Here is a 23,699-nt window from a genome sequence, read left to right on the forward strand (position 1 = left end):
ACAGCCTCAGCCTGGGATTCTGAAGGACCAGAAAGCCCCTCAGCCAAAGTCGTGGCATGAAGTGTTGGAGACCATGGGCTCCCTGCTGCTGGAGGTGTGGCAGAGGCTGGCCTGGTGGCCTTTGGAGTCCCTAATGCCTCTGGGACCAGGATCTTGTGGCTTGGCAGGAGGCGAGTGTGCATCTAGGGGAGGGAAGATGCACGGGAGGGATGAGGACCAGGCTGCACCTGGCCTATGTGTGCCTTGTCCATGTTGCCTTTCTTTTCCAACACCACCTCCAAGTCCGTGTTGGGCTCCTCGTCCCAAGGTTCTCCTCCTCCTCTGCTCTCCTGCCTCTTCTTCCTCTTTAGAGCTGGCTGCTCAGTGTCTGCCTGCTCTGCCTTTTTCTTGGGCTTCATTTTCTTCTTCACAGGAGCCTTGGGGCCACCTCCTATTGGGATGTATTCTGGAGCTTCAACTTTGACTGGCTTCTTTCCTAGGGCTGCTCACCCCGGACCTGGAGAGCTCAGGGTGCCCCAGGAGGGGTATGTCCCTCCTGGTGGATTTTCTTTTTCTCCTTCATCTTCACATTGCTTCATCTTTGCGTTGTGTTCCCTGGGGCTCCCCTACTTCTGTTTCTGTCCCGAGGCTGCCTGCTCCCAGATGCCATCTTTCCCAACTGAGAAAGTGCACAAAGCATCCCTGACCTCTCAGAACCAAGGGTCCCTGGCTGAGAAGGCTGTAGCTTCCTGGGCGTTTTTCTCCTTCTTGTGTTTTTTGAGCTTCTTGCCAACTCTGATACCTCCTCGACCTGCTTGGGGTCTGGGGAGGTCTTCACCCTCAAGCCAGGGGACATGGACTTCCTCTTCTCCCCATTGAGTGACTTGCATGGACCAAGTGCCTGCTTCCTGGGGCTGGGTGACGGCTCAGTCCGTCCAGCATGTAACGTGGCCTCAGGTTCTAGGGGCTCCTCACAGACAGGGCTATGACCGTTCTTTTTCTTCACTAGAGGCATTTTGGGTGCCTGCTCTTGGACCACATTCTTCGAGGGTGGTGTGGCTCTTGTGGGACAAACCTCTGTGAAATAATTGTCACTATTTAAAACCTAGTATTGAGTCTCTGGTTCTTTGACTACTTTCTTTTTCTTCTTCTTCTTTTTCTCTGGGAGCCCAAGGCCCAGGTCTCCTTTGTGAGTCTTAGTGGTCATTCCCAAAGGCCAAACTTCCCTGCCTCCACATGAGAGCTGGGGCATACTTTCCTTTTTTTAAAAAAAAAATCATTTATATTTACTTATTTATTTTTGGCTGCGTTGGGTCTTCATTGCTGCACGCGGGCTTTCTCTAGTTGTGATGAGTGGGGGCTCCTCTTCGTTGCGGTGCATGGGCTTCTCGTTGCAGTGGCTTCTCTTTGTTGTGGAGCCCAGGCTCTAGGTATGTGGCTTCAGTAGTTGTGGCACGTGGGCTCAGTAGTTGTGGCTCACAGGCTGTAGAGCGCAGGCTCAGCAGTTGTGGTGCACGGGCTTAGTTGCTCCGCAGCAGGGGCATACTTTCTTGTTTCTTTGTGTGTCTTGTAATTTTGTTGATAAACTGACATTTTAAATAATACAGCAACTCTGGTAACCACTTTCTCCCTCTCCCCCAGGGTTTGTTGTTGTTTCTGTTGTTATTGTTGCTGTGTGATTCTTTAATGACTTTCCTGAACTAACTGTGCAGTGTATTTTCTTTCTCCTATGTGACCACTGCATTCTTTACTCGTTCAACTTAGTGGTCAGCTAATGACTGCACGGATACTTCCTTACAAGCCTGGAGTCAGTAAGTTTCCTAGTCTTTGCCAAGGGGCTCTCTGTGTGTATTGGGACATACTGTCAGTATTCAAGAAACAGTTTACAATACTTTTTTAGCCTTCACATCTTTCTTGTGTAACCTCAAGATCAGACAGAGGTGAAAGTTTAAATCTTTTTCCAGACTTTCCTTAGTATGCTTGCAGCTCAGCACATGGCTTTCTATAATCCCCTTAATATGTCATAGCTCTTTAAAGTTCCCTGTGGATAGCACATTCCCTATATTTTTCCTTTTAAGTTTTTTTTTGGTTAGTTGTTTGCCTCATCAGTGGTTGCTGCCTCAGGCAGCTGTGGTGTTAAGTAATTGCCACTGATTGTTTCCCACAAATGTCTCCAGGGGAAAAGCTGTTGCAGTGTGTGAGTTCTGAGTTACCTCAAATAATGACAAGCTTTGCAAGCTGGATTTTCGAAGGAGCAGCTAGATAAGTCAAATATTGACATTTCTCTTAGAGTGAAGCTTTGAAAGAACTCCAGTTCTGTTCTGACTCCTCCAGTGACCCATAGGCTGCTGTTTCTCACTGTGATCCTGGGCTGTTGGTTTTTAATGCTGCTATGGAGATGAGGATGGGGAATGGGAACACAGTAAGTTTGAAATGCCACAGAGCTAACTGTTCTTACTGAGATTCATCCATTTTTCTTGAAAAAATGTGCTTGATTGTTGCGAGCCTTTGATTAATTTCCAGGTCTCCGAAAAGGTTGATTTTTACTGTTTTTGCTTTTGTTTAGTTGTTTTTAATGGAGGAAGAGATTTTCAGAGTTCCTTATTCCACTAACTCACTGATATTACCTACTTATAACTTGCTTTTTAAACTATAAATACTTAATGTTTTTCAGTTTTATTAAAATGTTCTTTTTTGAATATTTTTAGTGGCTGCCTATTCATTTGTATGGATGTATCATAATTTATTTAGTTCCTTACTGTGTAGTGGGTAGTGGACAAGATATTAGGATGTTAGGGAAGGAAAATAGGACTTGTATATCATATGAAGGAACCCAGGCTTATCCTGTTTACAGTGGGAAACCCCTTAAGTATTTTAAGCTGATGAGTGATACCGGTAGTTGGACTCAGGTTTGGTAAATTATTCTGGTAGCAGTATGTGGAGGATGGATAAAAAGTGGGCTTCAAATGGTGTGAGATTAGGTAGGAGGCTACTAATAAAATTCAGGTAAGAGGTCATGAAGTATCAAACTAAAAATTTTCACTATCTGTCCTAAAACTTCAGAATATCTATCTCAGCCTCTACAGGACTGTGTAGCTTTCAAGTAATTCTTTAAAAATACTGTTCTTTCAGAATGAATTTGATTAAAATTGGTCACAAGGTTATATTATGCTTTGGCGTACCACCTGAAGTGTAGCTAATATGGTGGTGTTGATTGAGGGCTCAGAAAAGCTGATTTGGAACTGTTTAATAGCTTTGTGTGACCTGGACTTGTTACCTAACTTCTCTCAGGCTTAATTTCCTCAGAAGGTGGAGATAATAAACCTATTTCAAAAATATATTCGTGGAGAATGAGTCAGATCATGTTTGTGTAACTGTAAAAGTGCTATCTATGCAAATGTAAACTATTAAGTAAACATAAGTGATTATAACTGTTTGCCTTTGCCTTATCTTTATGTCTCTATGCTTATAGTATGTTTGATAAAACAGAATTGACGTTGCTCTTAAATCAGACATTGTATCTTTATAGATTCCCTTTTTCACTCTATCTCATTTCCTCCATGCCTATGTCGAATCTTTGAAGGCAAGAGAATAATTTTTATTTTACTTTATGTTTATAGGTTTTTTATGTCACTAATAATTTGTATTTTTATTATATATTGAAATAATATTTTTGATATATTGATTAAATATAATACATTCAAATTAATTTCATCTGTTTCCTCTACCTTTTTCTTTTTTTTTTTTAACATCTTTATTGGAGTATAATTGCTTTACAATGGTGTGTTAGTTTCTGCTGTATAACAAAGGGAATCAGCTGTACGTATACATATATCCCTGTATCCCCTGCCTCTTGCATCTCCCTCCCACCGTCCCTATCCCACCCCTTTAGGTGGTCACAAAGCACCGAGCTGATCTCCGTGTACTATGTGGATGCTTCCCACTAGCTATCTGTTTTACATTTGTTAGTGTATATATGTCCATGCCAACCTCTCACTTCCTCACAGCTTACCCTTCCCCCTCCCCGTGTCCCCAAGTCCATTCTCTATGTCTGTGTCTTTATTCTTGTCCTGCCCCGAAGTTCTTAGAACCATTTTTTTTTCTTTTTAGATTCCATATATATGTGTTAGCATACGGTATTTATTTTTCTCTTTCTGACTTACTCCACTCTGTATGACAGACTCTAGGTCCATCCACCTCACTACAAATAACTCAATTTCGTTTATTTTTATGGCTAATATTCCATTGTATACATGTGCCACATCTTTATCCATTCATCTGTCATGGACACTTAGGTTGCTTCCATGTTCTGACTATTGTAAATAGTGCTGCAGTGAATATTGTGGTACATGAGTCTTTTTGAATTATGGTTTTCTGAAGGTATATGCCCACTAGTGGGATTGCTGGGTCGTATGGTAGTTCTATTTTTAGTTTTTTAAGGAACCTCCATACTATTCTCCATAGCGGTTGTATCAATTTACATTCCCACCAACAGTGCAGGAGGGTTCCCTTTTCGCCACACCTTTTCCAGAATTTATTGTTTGTAGACTTTTGGACGATGGCTGTTCTGAGTGGTGTGAGGTGACACCTCACTGTAGTTTTGATTTGCATTTCTCTACTGATCAGTGATGTTGAGCATCCTTTTATGTGTTTGTTGGCAATCGGTATATCTTCTTTGGAGAAATGTCTGTTTAGGTCTTCTGCCCATTTTTGGAGTGGGTCATTTGTTTTTTTGATATTGAGCTGCATGAGCTGCTTGTATATTTTAGAGATTAATCCTTTGTCACTTGCTTCATTTGCAAATATTTTCTCCCATTCTGAGGGTTGTTTCTTCGTCTTGTTTATGTTTTCCTTTGCTGTGCAAAAGCTTTTAAGTTTCATTAGGTCCCATTTGTTTATTTTTTGTTTTCATTTCCATTTCTCTAGGAGTGGGTCAAAAAGGATCTTGCTGTGATTTATGTCAAAGAGTGTTCTTCCTATGTTTTCCTCTAAGACTTTGATAGTGTCTGGCCTTACATTTAGGTCTTTAATTCATTTTGAGTTTATTTTTGTGTATGGTGTTAGGGAGTGTTCTAATTTCATTCTTTTACATGTAGCTGTCCAGTTTTCCCAGCACCACTTATTGAAGAGGCTGTCTTTTCTCCATTGTATATTCTCACCTGCTTTATCAAAGATAAGGTGACCATATGTGCATGGGTTTATCTCTGGACTTTCTATCCTTTTCCATTGATCTATATTTCTGTTTTTGTGGCAATACCATACTGTCTGGCTTACTGTAGCTTTGTAGTATAGTCTGAAGTCTGGGAGCCTGATTCCTCCAGCTCCATTTTTCTTTCTCAGGATTGCTTTGGCTATTCGGGGTGTTCTGTGTTTCCATGCAAATTGTGAAATTTTTTGTTCTGGTTCTTGAAAAATGCCATTGGTAGTTTGATAGGGATTGCATTGAATCTGTAGACTGCTTTGGGTAGTATAGTCATTTTCAAAATGTTGATTCCTCCAATCCAAGAACACAGTATATCTCTCCATCTGTTTGTATCATCTTTAATTTTTTTCATCAATGTCTTATAGTTTTCTGCATACAGGTCTTTTGTCTCCTTAGCTAGGTTTATTCCTAGGTATTTTATTCTTTCTGTTGCAGTGGTAAATGGGAGTGTTTCCTTAATTTCTCTTTCAGATTTTTGATCATTAGTGTATAGGAATGCAAGAGATTTCTGTGCATTAATTTTGTATCCTGTTACTTTACCAAATTCATTGATTAGCTCTAGTAGTTTTCTGGTAACATCTTTAGGATTCTCTATGTATAGTATCATGTCATCTGCAAGCAGTGACAGCTTTACTTCTTCTTTTCCGATTTGGATTCCTTTTATTTCTTTTTCTTCTCTGATTGCTGTGGCTAAAACTTCCAAAACTATGTTGAATAATAGTGGTGAGAGTGGGCAACCTTGTCTTGTTCCTGATCTTAGTGGAAATGGTTTCAGTTTTTCACCATTGAGGATGAGGTTGGCTGTGGGTTTGTCATATATGGCCTTTATTATGTTGAGGTAAGTTACCTCTATGTCTACTTTCTGCAGGGTTTTTATCATAAATGGGTATTGAATTTTGTCGAAAGCTTTCTCTGCATCTATTGAGATGATCATATGGTTTTTATCCTTCAGCTTCTTAATATGGTATATCACATTGATTGATTTGCGTATATTGAAGAATCCTTGCATTCCTGGGATAAACCCCACTTGATCATGGTGTATGATCCTTTTAATGTGCTGTTGGATTCTGTTTGGTAGTATTTTGTTGAGGATTTTTGCATCTATGTTCATCAGTGATACTGGTCTGTAGTTTTCTTTTTTTGTGACATCTTTGTCTGGTTTTGGTATCAGGGTGATAGTGGTGTCGTAGAATGAGTTTGGGAGATTTCCTCCGTCTACTATATTTTGGAAGAGTTTGAGAAGGATAGGTGTTAGCTCTTCTCTAAATGTTTGATGGAATTCTCTTGTGAAGCCATCTGGTCCTGGGCTTTTGTTTGTTGGAAGATTTTAAATCACAGTTTCAATTTCAGTGCTTGTGATTGGTCTGTTCATATTTTCTGTTTCTTCCTGGTTCAGTCTCGGAAGGTTGTGCATTTCTAAGAGTTTGCTTTCTTCCAGGTTGTCCATTTTATTGGCATATAGCTGCTTGTAGTAATCTCTTATTATCCTTTGTATTTCTGCAGTGTCAGTTGTTACTTCTCCTTTTTCATTTCTAATCCTATTGATTTGAGTCTTCTCCCTTTATTTCTTGATGAGTATAGCTAATGGTTTATCAATTTTGTTTATCTTCTCAAAGAACCAGCTTTTAGTGTTATTGATCTTTGTTATTGTTTCCTTCATTCCTTTTTCATTTATTTCTGATCTGATCTTTATGATTTCTTTCATTCTGCTAACGTTGGGGTTTTTTTGGTCTTCTTTCTCTAATTGCTTTAGGTGTAATGTTAGGTTGTTTATTTGAGATGTTTCTTGTTTCTTGAGGTAGGATTGTACTGCTATAAACTTCCCTCTTAGAACTGCTCTTGCTGCATCCCATAGGTTTTGGGTCGTCATGCTTTCATTGTCATTTGTCTAGGTATTTTTTGATTTCCTCTTTGATTTCTTCAGTGATCTCTTGGTTATTAAGTAGTGTATTGTTTAGTCTCCATGTGTTTGTATTTTTTACAGATTTTTTCCTGTAATTGATACCTAGTCTCATAGCGTTGTGGTCGGAAAAAATACTTGATACGATTTCAATTTTCTTAAATTTACCAAGGCTTGATTTGTGACCCAAGATATGATCTATCCTGGAGAATGTTCCATGAGCACTTGAGAGGAAAGTGTTTTCTGTTGTTTTTGGATGGAATGTCCTATAAATATCAATTAAGTCATTAAGTCCATCTTGTTTAATGTATCATTTAAAGCTTGTGTTTATTTATTTTCATTTTGGATGATCTGTGCATTGGTGAAAGTGGGGTGTTAAAGTCCCCTACTATGATTGTGTTACTGTCGATTTCCCCTTTTATGGCTGTTAGTATTTGCCTTATGTATTGAGGTGCTCCTTTGTTGGGTTCATAAATATTTACAATTGTTTTATCTTCTTGGATTGATCTCTTGATCATTATGTTGTGTCCTTCTTTGTCTCTTGTAATAGTCTTTGTTTTAAGGTCTATTTTGTCTGATACGAGAATTGCTACTCCACCTTTCTTTTGATTTCCATTTTCATGGAGTATCTTTTTTCCATCCCCTCACTTTCAGTCTGTATGTGTCCCTAGGTCTGAAGTGGGTCTCTTGTAGACAGCATATATACAGGTCTTGTTTTTATATCCATTCAGCCAGTCTATGTCTTTTGGTTGGAGCATTTAATCCATTTACATTTAAGGTAATTATTGATATATATGTTCCTATTGCTATTTTCTTAATTGTTTTGGGTTTTTTATTGTAGGTCTTTTCCTTCTCTGGTGTTTCCTGCCTAGAGAAGTTCCTTTAGCATTTGTTGTAAAGGTGGTTTTGTGGTGCTGAATTCCCTTAGCTTTTGTTCGTCTGTAAAGGTTTTAATTTCTCCATCAAATCTGCATGAGATCCTTGCTGGGTAGAGTAATCTTGGTTGTAGGCTTTTCCCCTTCATCAGTTTAAATATGTCCTGCCACTCCCTTCTGGCTTGCAGAGTTTCTGCTGAAAGATCAGCTGTTAACCTTATGGGGATTCCCTTGTATGTTATTTGCTGTTTTTCTCTTGCTTCTTTTAATATTTTTTCTTTGTATTTAATTTTTGATAGTTTGATTAATATGTGTCTTGGCATGTTTCTCCTTGGATTTATCCTGTGTGGGACTCTGTGCTGCCTGGACTTGATTAACTATTTCCTTTCCCATATTAGGGAAGTTTTCAACTATAATCTCTTCAAATATTTTCTCAGTCCCTTTCTTTTTCTCTTCTTCTTCTGGGACCCCTATAATTCGAATGTTGGTGCGTTTAATGTTGTCCCAGAGGTCTCTGAGACTGTTCTCAATTCTTTTCATTCTTTTTTCTTTATTCTGCTCTGTAGTAGTTATTTCGACTATTTTATCTTCCAGGTCACTTACCAATTCTTCTGCCTCAGTTTTTCTGCTATTGATTCCTTCTAGAGAATCTTTATTTTCATTTATTGTGTTGTTCACCATTGTTTGTTTGCTCTTTAGTTCTTCTAGTTCCCTGTTAAACGTTTCTTGTATTTTCTCCATTCTATTTCCAAGATTTTGGATCATGTTGACTATCATTAGTCTGAATTCTTCTTCAGGTAGACTGCCTATTTCCTCTTCATCTGTTAGGTCTGGTGGGTTTTTACCTTGCTCCTTCATCTGCTGTGTGTTTCTCTGTTTTCTCATTTTGCTTAACTTACTGTGCTTGGGGTCTCCTTTTCACAGGCTGCAGGTTCGTAGTTCCTGTTGTTTTTGGTGTCTGTCCCTAGTGGCTAAGGTTGGTTCAGTGAGTTTTGTAGGCTTCCTGGTGGAGGGGACTAGTGCCTGTGTTCTGGTGGATGAGACTGGATCTTTTCTTTCTGGTGGGCATGTCCACCTCTGGTGGTGTGTTTTGAAGTGTCTGTGGCCTTATTATTATTTTAGGCAGCCTCTCTGCTAATGGGTAGGGTTGTGTTCCTGTCTTGCTAGTTGTTTGGCATAGGGTATCCAGCACTGTACCTTGGTAGTCGTTGAATGGAGCTGTGTCTTGGCATTGAGATGGAGATCTCTGGGAGATTTTCGCCGTTTGACATTACGTGGAGCTGGGAGGTCTCTTGTGGACCAGTGTCCTGAAGTTGGCTCTCCCACCTCAGAGGCACAGCCCTGACGCCTGGCTGGAGCACCAAGAGCCTTTCATCCACATGGCTTAGAATAAAAGGGAGAAAAGAAGGAAAGAAAGAAAGAAGAAAATAAAATAAAATAAAAATTATTAAAATAAAAAATAAGAAATAATTATTTAAAAAATTGTTTTTAAGTAATAAAAATTTTAAAAAAAAGGAAAGAAAGAAGAGAGTGACCAAACCAAAAACCAAATCCACCAATGATAACAAGCACTAGAAACTATACTTAAAAATAAAAAAAAAAACCAACAACGGACAGACAGAACCCTAGGACAAATGGTAAAAGCAACGCTATACAGACAAAATCACACACAGAAGGATACACACACACAGTCACAAAAAGAGAAAAAGGGAAAAAAATATATATATCGTTGCTCCCAAAGTCCACCTCCTCAATTTGGGATGATTCGTTGTCTATTCAGGTATTCCACAGATGCAGGGTACATCAAGTTGATTGTGGAGATTTAATCCGCTGCTCCTGAGGCTGCTGGGAGAGATTTCCCTTTCTCTTCTCTGTTCGCACAGCTCCTGGCGTTCAGCTTTGGAGTTGGCCCCGCCTGTGCACGTAGGTCGCCTGAGGGCATCTGTTCTTCACTCAGACAGAACGGAGTTAAAGGAGCAGCTGATTCGGGGGCTTTGGCTCACTCAGGCCGGGGGGAGGGAGGGGTATGGAATGCGGGGCGAGCCTGCGGCGGCAGAGGCCGGCGTGACGTTGCACCAGCCTGAGGCGCGCAGTGCGTTCTCCCGGGGAAGTTGTCTCTGGATCACGGGACCCTGGCAGTGGTGGGCTGCACAGGCTCCCTGCAGGGGAGGTGTCGATAGTGACCTGTGCTCACACACAGTCTTCTTGGTGGCTGCAGCAGCAACCTTAGCGTCTCATACCTGTCTCTGGGGTCCGCGCTGATAGCCGCACCTCGCGCCTGTCCCTGGAGCTCCTTTAAGCTGTGCTCTTAATCCCCTCCTCACGCACCAGGAAACAAAGGGGCAAGAAAAAGTGTCTTGCCTCTTCGGCAGCTCCAGACTTTTTCCCGGACTCCCTCCTGGCTAGCTGTGGCGCACTAGCCCCCTTCAGGCTGTGTTCATGCAGCCAGCCCCAGTCCTCTCCCTGGGATACGACCGAAACCCGAGCCTCAGCTCCCAGCCCCTGCCCGCCCCGGCGGGTGAGCAGACAAGCCTCTCCGGCTGCTGAGTGCTGGTCGGCTGGATCCTCTGTGCAGGAATCTCTCCGCTTTGCCCTCTGAATCCCTGTAGCTGCGCTCTCCTCCATGGCTCCAAAGCTTTCCCCCTCCGCCACCTGCAGTCTCTGCCCGCGAAGGGGCTTCCTAGTGTGTGGAAACCTTTCCTCCTTCACAGCTCCCTCCCACTGGTGCAGGTCCCGTCCCTATTCTTTTGTCTCTGTTTTTTCTTTTTCTCTTGCCCTACCCAGGTAGTTGGGGAGTTTCTTGCCTTTTGGGAAGTCTGAGGTCTTCTGCGAGTGTTCAGTAGGTGTTCTGTAGGAGTTGTTCCTCGTGTAGATGTATTTGTGGGGAGGAAGGTGATCTCTGCGTTTTACTCTTCCGCCATATTGAAGCTCCTCCTCTGGCAGGCGGATTCTTAACCACTGTGCCACCAGGGAAGTCCGTAGTTATTAACTCTTTTTTTTTTTAATTAATTAATTTATTTTGGCTGTGTTGGATCTTCATTTCTGTGCGAGGGCTTTCTCTAGTTGTGGCAAGCGGGGGCCACTCTTCATCGTGGTGCGCGGGCCTCTCACTATCGTGGCCTCTCTTGTTGCGGAGCACAGGCTCCAGATGCGCAGGCTCAGTAGTTGTGGCTTACGGGCCCAGTTGCTCCGCGGCATGTGGGATCTTCCCAGACCAGGGCTCGAACCCGTGTCCCCTGCATTGGCAGGCAGATTCTCAACCACTGCGCCACCAGGGAAGCCCCTATTAATTCTTAATTTTAGTTCATTTTGGTCAGAGAGCATGGTATGTGCTAAGTTATTCTTGGTTCTTTTTCTATTTAGTTTGTGTCCTTACTAGTTCAGTTTTTAAACTTTTTTTGTTTTTAATATTTATGTTATTTATTTTTTTACTTTTTTATTTGGCTGTGCCGGGTCTGAGTTGCAGCATTCAGGATCTTTGTTTCCGCGTGCGGGATCTTCCTTGCTGCATGTGGGCTCTTTTTAGTTGTGGCATGCGGGCTTTTTTAGTTGTGCCACGTAGGGTATTGGTTGCGGCGTGCAGGATCTAGTTTCCTGACCAGGGATTGAACCCGGGCTCCCTGCTTTGGGAGTGCAGAGTCTTAACCCACTGTACCACCAGGGACGTCCCCAGTAGTTCAGTTTTTATAAATACCTTACTTTTACGTGAGAAGAAGATTTATACTCTCTTGAATTTTGAGTGTTACAGGTAAAGTGCTCCTTTTGTTGTTCAAATCTTGTGTATACTTAACTACTTACTTCTGTTAAATATGAGACAGATGTGTTAAAAGCTACCACACTATAAACGGGTTTGCTTTTCCTTAGAAATCTGTCAGCTTTTGCTTTTTATAACTCTTCATGCAAAATTGAAATTAAAGCTTCCTGGTAAATAGAGCCTTTTGTCAAAATACATTGACCTCTTTAATTGTAGTAATTCTTGCCTTAATGTTTACTTTTTGTCTCTTGCGTGATTACTGTTGGTATTTTTGGTTAGTATTTGGGTTAAAAATACTTTTCTTAGTAAATACTTTGTAGCTTGACTTCTGTGTGTATTTTTAAATCCAGTATGATTACAGCTCTCTCTTAACTGTGGTATTTAATCCATTAACTTTTTTGTAGTTACTTGTATATTTATATTTATTTCTGTCACCTCATTCACTTTTTTGGGGTGCTTTTCTTTACTCATGTCTGTTAGATTGATAAGCTTTTCTATATTCTTTTTCCCTTCTAATGATTAGAAGTTATGCATTGTTGTTATTCTCTTATTGGTAACTCAAAAACTTCAGTAGCATACTAATATTGAAGTCTAGAGTTCATCACTGTTTCTACTGTCCTGTTAAATAAGATCTTAAAATTCTCCAGCATTTGTTTCATCTTTCACATTATTGCCCATTATTTTACTTCCTCCTTGTTAGTAACCTTTTGCATTAGTACTTTTGTTAACAGTCAGTGCTCATTGAGATTTACCCACACATTTTCCGGTTTCTTAGCTCATCTTTGCTTCTTGCTTCTCACTCTCGCATGTGACTTTACGTCTATGCATTCAGAAATCTATCTTTTGTAATTCTTTGAGTGAGGGTTTTTAAGTGTTAAACTCTAAGTATGTTAGAAAATGCCTTTTCTTTATTTTCATGTTCATCTTATTGAACAGTAGTTTAGCTGAATTAGAATTTTAGGATGATTATTATTTTCCCTTAGTTCTTTCGATATAAAATTGCATTGTCTTCTTGCCTCTATTGGGCTGATGAGAAGTCTGTTGTTAGTTTTGATATTTCTATGTAGGTAACTTTTCTTGGTTTTAGTATTTCCATTTTGTTTGTGGAGTTAGGATGTGACTGTGTGTGGATTTGTGTTCATCCTGCTTGGGAATCACTATGCTTTTTCAGTCTGAAGATTTATTTACATATTTCACCAATTTTAGATAGTACTCAGACCTTATTTCTTTGAATATTGCTTACATTTTATCTTTGTTCTTGGAACTTCTCAGGCAGTCTGTTTCCATCTTATTATTTTTCTGTGCTACATTCTGAGTAATAGCATCAGTCTGTCTTCCAACTTACTGTTTCTCTGTTTCCTCCTTTTGTCCTCCCTTCTCTTCCTCCCTTTTCTCAATTTCTTCTCCCTTCTCATATACGCTCCTCTTTTCTTAGAACTTGATAATGTATTGTTTATAATTTTCCAGCCTATTTGTGTGGTTTTACCCCCTTCTTCTCTCTTGCACCTTCTTTCTGTTTTCCTCTTACTTTTCTGCTTCCCCCCTTATTTGTGCTTGACTCCATATTGCTTATATTTTAATACTACATTTTTGTGTTTCTTTTCCCTTATGCATTCTCCCTTCTCCTCATCCTTACTTCCTTCCTATCTCCTTTCCTCCATATTTCCCCTTCAACCCCTCCCTGCCTTTCTCTATACCACATTCTCACCATCCTCCTCTCCCTCATGGCACCTCTTCCTCCATTCCACTTCCTCCTTTCCTACTTACTCTCTTTTCTTCACTTCTACTCCTTCTCCTCTTACTTTTTTTTTTTTTTTTGAGCTTGTATTATTTATTTTTATCCAGCATTTCTGTGTCTCTGCAATTAGAGGGGTTTTTGTGTTACTCACTGTATTGTTGGATCAGTCCTCATTATTATTGATTATTTTAAGGCAATAATTTGCATTGTTCAGTACTTTATTATTAGGAGCAGGTTACTTGTGATACACTTCACAGATTAGTGTATTATAATGCCATCATTTGAGGAAAAGTTCTAAATGGTGGCTTTTTTTTTTTTATAGATGAGGAAGAAGAATGATGGTATTATAAAATTTGTTGAATTTTTGGTCTTCTAGCGTGGGTTATGTGATAACTTTTCTAGGGAAGTATTTAGTACAGGTATCTGAAATTTAAGGTCAGGTAAACTGGCCTTCTGAATTTTGTAATTTTTAATTATAGATTTGTTATAGAGCTTAGATGTCTTCAAAAGATGTAGTAGGAAGTAAATATATTAATTAGGTTCTTGAAGCTTATTCATAAAAAGATCCTAGAGACAACTGAAATTTTATTTGTGAAAACTAAATGAAGTCTAGAACTATTTTGCTACTTAAAGTTAGTATTCGCAAAGGTCTTCAAAGCATTCCTAAGCCTGAATCAGTTTTTTTAAAATCTCAGAAACTTCAATCTTAATTTGTGGTTGAAATGTTTATTTGATTTCTTTAAGGAAATACTAATTCATGAACATTGCAAATCAAACAGAAGTATTTCTAAAAATGGAAGTTTTTGAATGCTTAAACTTTTTTTAAGTGCCAACCATCAGTTTAGCACTATGCAAAGCACTTCCTCAGATTAAAATTTTGAAAAAATTTGAAAGATAAAAGAGGCTAAGGCATGCTTTCTGCTCCCAAAGAGCATCCAGTATCTGTAAGAGAATGATACAGTTGGCACTCCATTTTGGAAGGGTGGGTCCACATCCTCAGATTCAACCTACTTTGGATCAAAAATACTCAGGAAAAAAAATTCTGGAGAATTCCAGAAAGCAAAACTTGAATTTGCTGCACCCAGGCAACTATTTACATAGCATTTACATTGTGTCCGGTATTATAAGTAATCTAGAGTGTGTGGGAGGATGTGCATAGATTATATGCAAATACTATGTCATTGTATATAAGGGACTTGAGCATCCTCGGATTTTGGCATCTGATGGGTTCCTGGAACCATCACCTGCTGATACCGAGGGACAGTTGTACTAACTAATGTGACATAATTAGGAGCCATGCTGACTAAAGGTAATGGAGGCATTCACAAAAAGAGAAAACATAATGGGTTATGGGGCATTTTTGGGGGAAAGGTATTGGGTAGAAGTTTTTCCATAATCTCTTTCTTTGTGGATTTCCTTCCTTTTATATTTTCCTTCTGTGTTACTGTTTTTTAGAGAGACTTCTTTTTAAATAAGTGAAACCTTCTTATTCTCTTATATCCACCTTTTTTGTGTTTCTTCCTGTTTTCCCCCACTATGTAAATTTTGTGAATTGGTGAGCAAAAATATAAGAGTTTTTATTTGCTAACTAGTTCATTACAAATAGATACAGAGTAAAAAACAAATTGACCTAATTTTGATGCAGTATTTTTTTATTAGCAAGTATGTAGTTTCCAGGCTTTGTGTAACATGCTGTATGGGAAGGAAATTGAGAGAGACTATCTTGGCTCCTAAATTTATGTTGCAAAATCTTGAGTTGATTCATGTTTGCTTTTTTTTTGTTTTGATTTTTTTGTTTTGCTTTGTTATTGTTCTCATTTTCTTCTTTCCCCTGGGACATTAGTTTTGTTTGAAACATTAATTTCAGGAAATTTAGTGGTAATTATAGTAGTCTATTTCATTCTCATTTCATAGTTCTTTGTTACTTCAAACTACTCAGTGGGGAAAACAGAATACTTTTCCTGTTTATCTCAGTGTATGTGTTTTATTTTGGTAGTCTCTAAAATATGTTTAACTAGTATTCAATGACAATTATTCTTATCTTCTTACAGGCAGATAACAGATAAACTACTAGTGTTCTTTTCTTATTTTTCTTATAGATGTATCAATATTACACTGGAAACTGAATAACATAGAGGTTAAGAGCATGGGCACTAAATCCAGGCTGTGTGGGGTTTAAATCCATGACTCTGTTTCTTACTAACTGAATTACTTAAACTCTGTATACCTGTTTTCTCATCTTTAGAGTTAGGGATAATAGTAGTACTTATTTCATAGTGTTGTTCTGAGGACTTTAGGAATTAATTTCTGTAAAGGGCTTAGAAGAGTGTCTGGCATATAGAAAACATTGTTTGTGTTAGCCATTACTATTATTTTTTCCCCTAGTTCTGTGAAAATGTACACAGATAGTGTTACAGGTAGGAATGGAATCTGGGTGTTCTAATTCCAGTCAAGATGAAGCAGTGCTATTTTGCCTGTCAGTAGGTTATGCAGTCTAAATAAAAATAAAATTAAGATAAAAAGTTTCCAAGCTACAAAATGAATACAATAACATTAAAATAATTTATTTGATTAATAATAAGACACATTTGAGTACATATGTGCTCAGCCCTGTGCTTATTTAGGTTTTGGAAATACTAAGGTAGACACACTTTCTATCCTAAAGAAACTATAGACTAGTCCTGGAAGAAAGACAAGGAAACACTTGAGACATAATTATTTCCATGAGAGAGAAATGTAGAGAACACAGGGGAATAGAGAGGAGAGGGCATCCATTCCTTCCTTGGGGAGGGCAAAACAAAAGGGAAACGGTCTTGGAAAATTCCGTAGATGAGATGTCATTAAAGATTTATGAATATTCATAGGGTAAGATAATACACCAGAGTTTAAAGTGCTGTCTGTGTGTTGTTACTAGTTAACTTTATTATGAAATCTTCCATTCAGCCTTAGAGCATTCCAAGAAATTAATTGATGTTTACCTTTAACTTGAGTTTATCAGCAGTTATTAGTTTATTCTTCATTTTACTCCCAGGTTCAAAAAAATCTTTGTTTTTCCAGTTGCCTTTTTCAAATTTGTTTATTATAAAAGACATGTGCTTTTTGTAAAGGAATTTGAATAGTAGGAAGTATATAAAGTAAAAGTTCTTAATTCCTCCCCTTTTCCCCAACTTTCTCACCCCCTGAAAATAAACCAAACAATAAAATACATAAGTACATATACACCTACGACACAGATATCTTGCTTTAAATAATAAATCCCATTTCCTTAGTTTGCACTTATGATATTTTTTGACATATCAAGGATGCTTTTTCTATTTTATTTTTATCAAAATGCTCAGAGCTAGCCAAAATGAATTATTTTTCTGCATCCTATCCTACTTTCCTCACTTCATGTCTTTGTTTATGCCGAGAATGTCTTTCTCATTCAAACCCACCACTTTATGTCCAAAGTCCTTCCTGTTCTTAGAGGTCTTTTCAGATAATACATTCTCTGTCAGGCGTTTCTTCTTTCCCCACCTTCACCCCTCATTGAGTTTTGAAAGTAATTTTGTGTTAGTACCCAACACTTTCTGCTCTGCATACAGTTAAATGTTCAGTTTCTCTGCCTTGGACTATACTGACAGTTCTTATAGAAGAGTATTACCTGAGTTTTGTAATACTTAAGTGCCTATTTGCAAAGCCTATTGTTAGATATTTAAAGTAAATGTATTTTAGACATGTATTATTACTCTTAGAAATACTGATTTTTAACTGTCTTGGGGAAAAGTTAGGAGAGCATAGCTGTGAATTGAAAATAGAACTTCTTTTTTAATGATTTTGGATAAAACTTTCTGAGGCATTGTTTTCTTTTAGTAAACAAAGATTATGATAACCTGATTTGACCAGTTTTTAAAATTAAAACTAAAATCTTTAAAAGCTAAAGTTGTGAGAACAAGGATATAAATGTATAAACACATCTCTTAAATATTTTAATAGAATTTTAAGAGCAGTTCTTTGACATTTTTGAAGGAAACATGCCACAATAAATATTTGCTGAACGTGATATAAATAGTAATCACTAAAAACTGTTTTCATTTATTTTTCAGAGAATGCAGAGTCCATCGATCTAAAACAGTTTTTTGACCAACATTTTTCACATATATATTATGTGTTTTTTGAGAATTTTGTTACTATTGAAGCTAGTCTTAAACAGAAAGGTAAGATGTTAAAATCAGTCTTGGCTTATGTTGATGTTTCAAATAATTGTCATAAACATTCACTTAAAAATATACTCTTGGACATTGGGATTTTAGTATTATTTCACTTCTTTTTGTTAGACAGCTTGTAGACACCCCTCTCACACTATGGGTTAGTAGTAATATCCTTATTATTTTGAAAAGGCTTAGATTTCCTTTTTCTCTGGTCAGGTTTACTTGTTTTCTCACCTTTGCTCTGCCCTAGGGGCATATGTCAGGTTTGAGCAGTCATTTTCATAAATTCATTTTTAGAGTTCATTTAGAGTTCTCCACAATATATTATGATTTGTTTTTAGACATAAATATGTAGAATCTGAATTTAACAGTCTAAAAAGAGTAGAGAGAGATGCTATGATATTGTCTATACATTGAACAGAATACACTTTAAACATTTTATTAAAGAATCACTGAGAAAAAAAACTTCAGTGCTTGAAATATTTTAAGCTTTTTAAGTGGTTGTTGACATTGAGGACAAAATGATAATGTTTAAAATTTTTTTTATAAAAATGTTTTAGGTCACAAGTCTCAAAGGGAGGAATTGGATGCTATACTTTTTATTTTTGAGGTAAGTACCTGCCAATGTAACTTTTTTTCCAAAATTAATTTTTGGAACGTACAAGGAATATATTGAATATTTAAAAAACACTGTGAATCTACCATGCTTTTCAAAAACTGAGTTGCACTTTTTAACCTAAAAATATACCTGACTTAATTCTTAATTATTTTCTGAGGTACACATATTATTTTTAGGTACAGATAAAATTATGTTTTTATGCATTTGATACCACAGTTGGTACAATATTCACTGTGTCTGCAAACAAGAAAATTTTAATTTGTGGGAGATTTACACAAATGGAGAATTTAAAAAAAACAAAAAAACCAAAACATTCTTACTTGAGAGGGTAAATTCATGGAACTGTTACATACCTAAGGAGTTTATAGTTTCTGCTTTAACTGCTTTTCGTTGAAAACTTGTATAAAATAGTTTTAAATATTTTATAAATTGTTGTTCTACTACATTTACTTTGGATTGGGGTGGGACAAATTTTTATTGCTAAATAAACAGAAGGAAACAACAACATTTGATACTCTGCTAAAATTTGTTTCATTTTTGGCACAATGATAAAAATGAGGGACACACATGCTTTTCAAATAACCCCATGCTCTTCATTCTGTCTTTCAAATCAAATAGTGATAGGAGTATTCTGATCTTTATTGAGAATTTTAGAGAACTGGAGAAAGTCAGGATTAGACCTTGTATCTTGAAAAGCATAGTAAAGAATTTAGAAATCAGTTTCTAAAGATTGAACTATTCTATCTACTGCTAATTAAAGATAATTCACTATTTTGTATGTTGACTATTTTAGTATGGTTTAGAAGAATTGAAGAATTTGATCCCTCTCTTAGTTGCTGAGTTAGTCACAGCTGAAAAAAAGAGTTTTTTTTTTTTTTAAAGAGTTCCAGACAGAAGTAACCGGTGTTGGTACCTGTTCTGCAGTTAATTTTCATTAGTCATTAACCCTGAGGAATTTGCTTATATTTACCTCCCCAAGTGTTTGCATGAACTGTTTACAAGGGAAATATTAAAACATGAATATTTTGAGAAAGAGTAAAAGTATGCACAGAGAAAGCAAGATGATAATTCCTGGAAAGTGTTCCTTCGGACATTCATGCTTGCCCTATATTCAGGAAACTGAAATGATTGACTAGTTAATAGAAGCTCTTTCAGAATATTCCTTCTGTTAAAAAATAATACTTATTTTCCTGTATGTAATATATACTGGTCATTTGTTACTCTTTGAACACAAATGTTTGTAATCAGTCACTGAATTTCATTAGGAAAAGAGATGTTAGATATAGGGTTTTCATCTTTTGGAAAAAATATTTAACCTGTGTGCTGATGTTTTTCTACTTATAATGGGGACAATAATATCTGACCTCCACCTTTAGAGACTAATGATGATTTTAAAAAAAATTATAAATAAAATGATTTCCTTTTTCTGGAATAAAAAGCATCAGTATGTAATGTCAGTATGACATAGGATTTATATTCTGCTTTCTTCTGTGTAGTTAAGAGTATACATGATTTCTTTCATCTTTATATGACTGAATAAAAAAGATGAATATATTTAAATTTACATTTTATATGGGATTAATCTAAACTATAATAGTGATAATTTAGGAGTACTTTCGAGTAGTTCACAAACTTGTCTTTTTAATTTTCTATAATTTTATCTCTTTCCACACCACCATAAATATAATTATACAGTTGTTGGCTAAGTATGAGAGAAATAGGAGGGCAGAGGTGAAGAAGTTTATGTATCTCATGTGGGAATAGCATCTATCTGTGAAGAACTTTATAATTTCTTCATCATCCTCTTATATGAGAGGGACTAAAGAAGATTACATCAAAAGGAAGATAGAGAAGTATAAAAACATGCATACTGTTCTTTGAACAGAATAGTATAAAAGCACAAGTTTTGGAAATAGGCATATGGAAGTTGGAATCTCTGTTTTTCCTTTTCTAACCTAAGCACATTACTTAACCCATTTCTTTATTTGTCAAATGAGATCAATGAACACTCCTTTTAGGATGGTTGTGAGGATTAATGAGGTATCATTACATAAAGTGTCTAGTGTTTGGTCCTTATGAACATTCAATTAATGGTGATTCTAAATAATTATAATAGAGCAGCAATGATAACAAACGCACACAAATGTCATTCAGCAAGCAGATGAGTGTTGAGAACGTAGTTCAGCAGCATAATAAGGCAGCTGTTGAACTAGAATAATCCACACAGGTGCAATATATAAAGGAAAATATAGACAAAATTTTGAAAGTATTATATGTAAAAAGTGTTTATTCCCAACTTGTGAAAGCCTATATATGTTAGCTTAACTATAGGGCTCCTGAATCTTAAAATTTTGTTCTCATACCCGTAGCCATCATAACATATAAGTATCTTTGGGTTCACATGAATTAATTTAGTGTAAGTATTTGATAGGATTTTTGTGGAAGCAAAATATTTTCCCTGTAAGATTTATCAAAGTAAGAGAAAGAACTGCTTGGAGACCGGGCTTCCCTGGTGGTGCAGTGGTTAAGAATCTGCCTGCCAATGCGGGGGACACGGGTTCAAGCCCTGGTCTGGGAAGATCCCACATGCCGCAGAGCAACTAAGCCCGTGTGCCACAACTTCTGAGCCTGTGCTCTAGAGCCTGCGAGCCACAACTACTGAGCCCGTGTGCCACAACTACTGAAGCCTGTGCACCTAGAGCCTGTGCTCTGCAACAAGAGAAGCCACCACAATGAGAAGCCCGCGCACCACAACAAAGGGTAGACCCCACTCGCCACAACTAGAGAAAGCCTGTGTGCAGCAACGAAGACCCAATGCAGTCAAAAATAAATAAATAAATTTATTAAAAAAAAAAAAGAACTGCTTGGAGAGAAAACGTCACTAATATTAATATCTAAAAGAATTTAAAACATATCAGTACTATCCACAATGCAGAAGTTCTAAGAATAGTAAATGAGCATTTAAAAATATACTACCAACTGTAAAATAGATAGCTAGTGGGAAGCAACCACATAGCACAGGGAGATCAGCTCGGTGCTTTGTGACCACCTAGATGGGTGGGATAGGGAGGGTGGGAGGGAGATGCAAGAGGGAGGCGATATGGGGATATATGTATATATATAGCTGATTCACTTTGTTATAAAGCAGAAACTAACACACCATTGTAAAGCAATTATACTCTAATAAAGATGTTAAAAATATATATATATATATTAAAGTTAGTATTTATTCACTAAAGAGAAGTATACTTACTTTTCACATCATAGTAAAAGATAAATTTCATTAATTTCCTGTTCCAAGTCTTTGTTAATATAGCTTGTTGTTTTCTGGAGTTTTCAAATACTAATCAGTATGCCAGCGCTGAAGTAGTGCCAGTACCATCAGATTAGCTCAAAGACTATTTTGTATTTGTAATGCTGTCTTTTATGTAAGAAACTCTTAAAGGCTTTGTGTAAGCTCTTTGTTTAATTTTTCACATTGCTCAAGATGAGGACGTGTTACTTGCTTTTCATACTTTTCTTTGTTTTATTCATATTGATTTTTAGAAAATTTTACAACTTCTTCCAGAAAGAATTCATCAGCGATGGCAGTTTCATAGTATTGGTAAGTAATTTAAATATGTATTTCATACTTGAAATAAATGATAATATATGAAAATACTCTTTAATGGGTTGGTCATTATTTGAAATGAGTTCATAGTTTATGCTTTAGTAAAAACAAAATAAAGAATACAGAACTAGACTTATTGGGAATATAAGATAAAAACATACATGAAGGATTTCTAATAAAAATGGCATATTAAATTTCTTTAATCCACCTGTTCATTTACTCTGAATATGTTAGCAATGATGATGAAACTATAAAGCCAAAAAAATAAAAGCAGACTCAGCATCAGAATAAACATTCTGTAATCAAAAATGGAAGAGAAGGTAACAAAGTGCCACATAGAGCGAAAGCCATGGGTTCCAGGTTTGAAAGCAAGCAGTGTATTAATAAAAAAGGAGGGAACTGGAGTTAAGCTAACTGCTTGAAGAGACGAAGTAGAGCTTCCCAGATCATGAAATGAAGCTGAAAAGAAAACGGGGAAAGAAAAAATAAGCAACGCTGCTGTGGATTATTGTGAAAGACCAAGTAGGCAGGAGGTCATAGACTTTCTCTTACCAGGAGCTAAGCCAAGGTGCTTGCTGGCTTGGAGTCTGTTTCTGTAACAATCATAGCATCACCACAGGACTCTTGAGCTCTCATTATAGGACATTTTTTCCCCCCTTGGTTGAAAAAGGAATCTGTAGATAGGCAATTTCTGGCTTTGGTTCAGTGTCTTAATGATGACAGGGCTGATTGCTAGTGATTCTTATGACCCTTCTCTTGTGGTGAATATACAGATGGCCACCACATCTACATTGTTGAAGTAGAATGTTATAGGCCTTGTATTCATTTGTAAAAATTGTATTTTTTTCTCTTAAAAAAGAGTCATATATTTATTTAGAACCTACAATTGTTAGTTATAGCAAATGAAATTTCTGAGGCTTTGAAACTGTAAGTCATCCCAATTAGCAGTTCTGGAAACAAAAGGAACTCTGGACATATAGGATGGATATTGATGCAAGGGCTAAAAAACCACAGAATTCTAAATAATAAAGCCTTTTAGAATAAACTTTTTAGATAAAGCTCAAGACTAAAAATAATGTACCCTTAATATATAAAGAACTCTGGCAACTCAGTAATAAGACAAGTCAATTTTTTAAATAGGGAAAATATTTGCATAGTTATCACACCAAAGAAGATATGTGAATTGCTAATAATCACATGATAAGGTGCTCAATAGAATAGTGAAATCCTATTTTTTATTTCATAATCATTAAAATGTCCTTGAAGGTTATCTGGGAAGAAACTTTTTTGAGACAGCTGAACTTCTAAAGTTTATTCTATTTCCTGAGGAATGTAGTCTTCGATTTCTAAACAACCTTTGGGCTATCTGGTTGTCATGATTAATAATATTCTAGTAAATGTCCAACTTGAGACAATACATAATTGGTCACTTTTCTTTGTCACCCAGAGAATCCTAAAACTCTGTTTCCTTTCTTTTTTGTCTTGTATATATAGAAAAATAAATCAGTGACTCTAGTTGATTTTTTAAAAGTAGCTTTTTTGAGGTATAATTTACTTAGATAAAAATCACTCATTTAAATAAATAATTTATTAATTTTTAGTAAATATTTAGAGTCACCACAGTCTTGTTTTAGAACATTGCCATTACCCTAAAATAGTTCTTTGAGCCCATTTACAGTCAGTTGCCTTTGCCACCACCAATCTGCTTTCTGTCTTCAATAAATTTGTCTTTTTTGGACATTTCATGTAAATGAAATCATACAATTTGTAATAGTTTACATCTGGCCTCTTTCACTTAACATATTTTTTTTTCCATATTATAGCATATATA

The 23,699-nt window shown here is 36.9% G+C and overlaps 1 protein-coding gene and 1 pseudogene across 11 annotated transcripts in view; one reads left to right on the plus strand and one right to left on the minus strand.

Annotated features, from left to right (window-relative positions):
- The window catches only part of RALGAPA1 (Ral GTPase activating protein catalytic subunit alpha 1), a 227,625-nt gene that overhangs the window by 29,037 nt on the left and 174,889 nt on the right, over positions 1-23,699 (plus strand). For all 10 annotated transcript variants that reach the window (XR_014242301.1, XM_082384016.1, XM_082384014.1 and 7 more), the window contains exons 2-4: positions 17,535-17,645; positions 18,200-18,249; positions 21,805-21,862. Coding sequence is in view for 9 of the 10 variants with exons in the window: in XM_082384016.1 (XP_082240142.1) it covers positions 17,535-17,645; positions 18,200-18,249; positions 21,805-21,862 (219 nt within the window). In the remaining variant the exon portion in view is untranslated. The remainder of the gene's footprint in view (positions 1-17,534; positions 17,646-18,199; positions 18,250-21,804; positions 21,863-23,699) is intronic.
- On the minus strand, positions 183-1,231 carry LOC309625067 (lysine-rich nucleolar protein 1 pseudogene; annotated as a pseudogene). Its single transcript has one exon. The product of its transcript is annotated as a lysine-rich nucleolar protein 1 pseudogene (transcript).

This window comes from Balaenoptera borealis (assembly GCF_965194805.1).
Source record: "Balaenoptera borealis genome assembly, chromosome: 3".
NCBI classification, from domain to species: domain Eukaryota; kingdom Metazoa; phylum Chordata; class Mammalia; order Artiodactyla; family Balaenopteridae; genus Balaenoptera; species Balaenoptera borealis.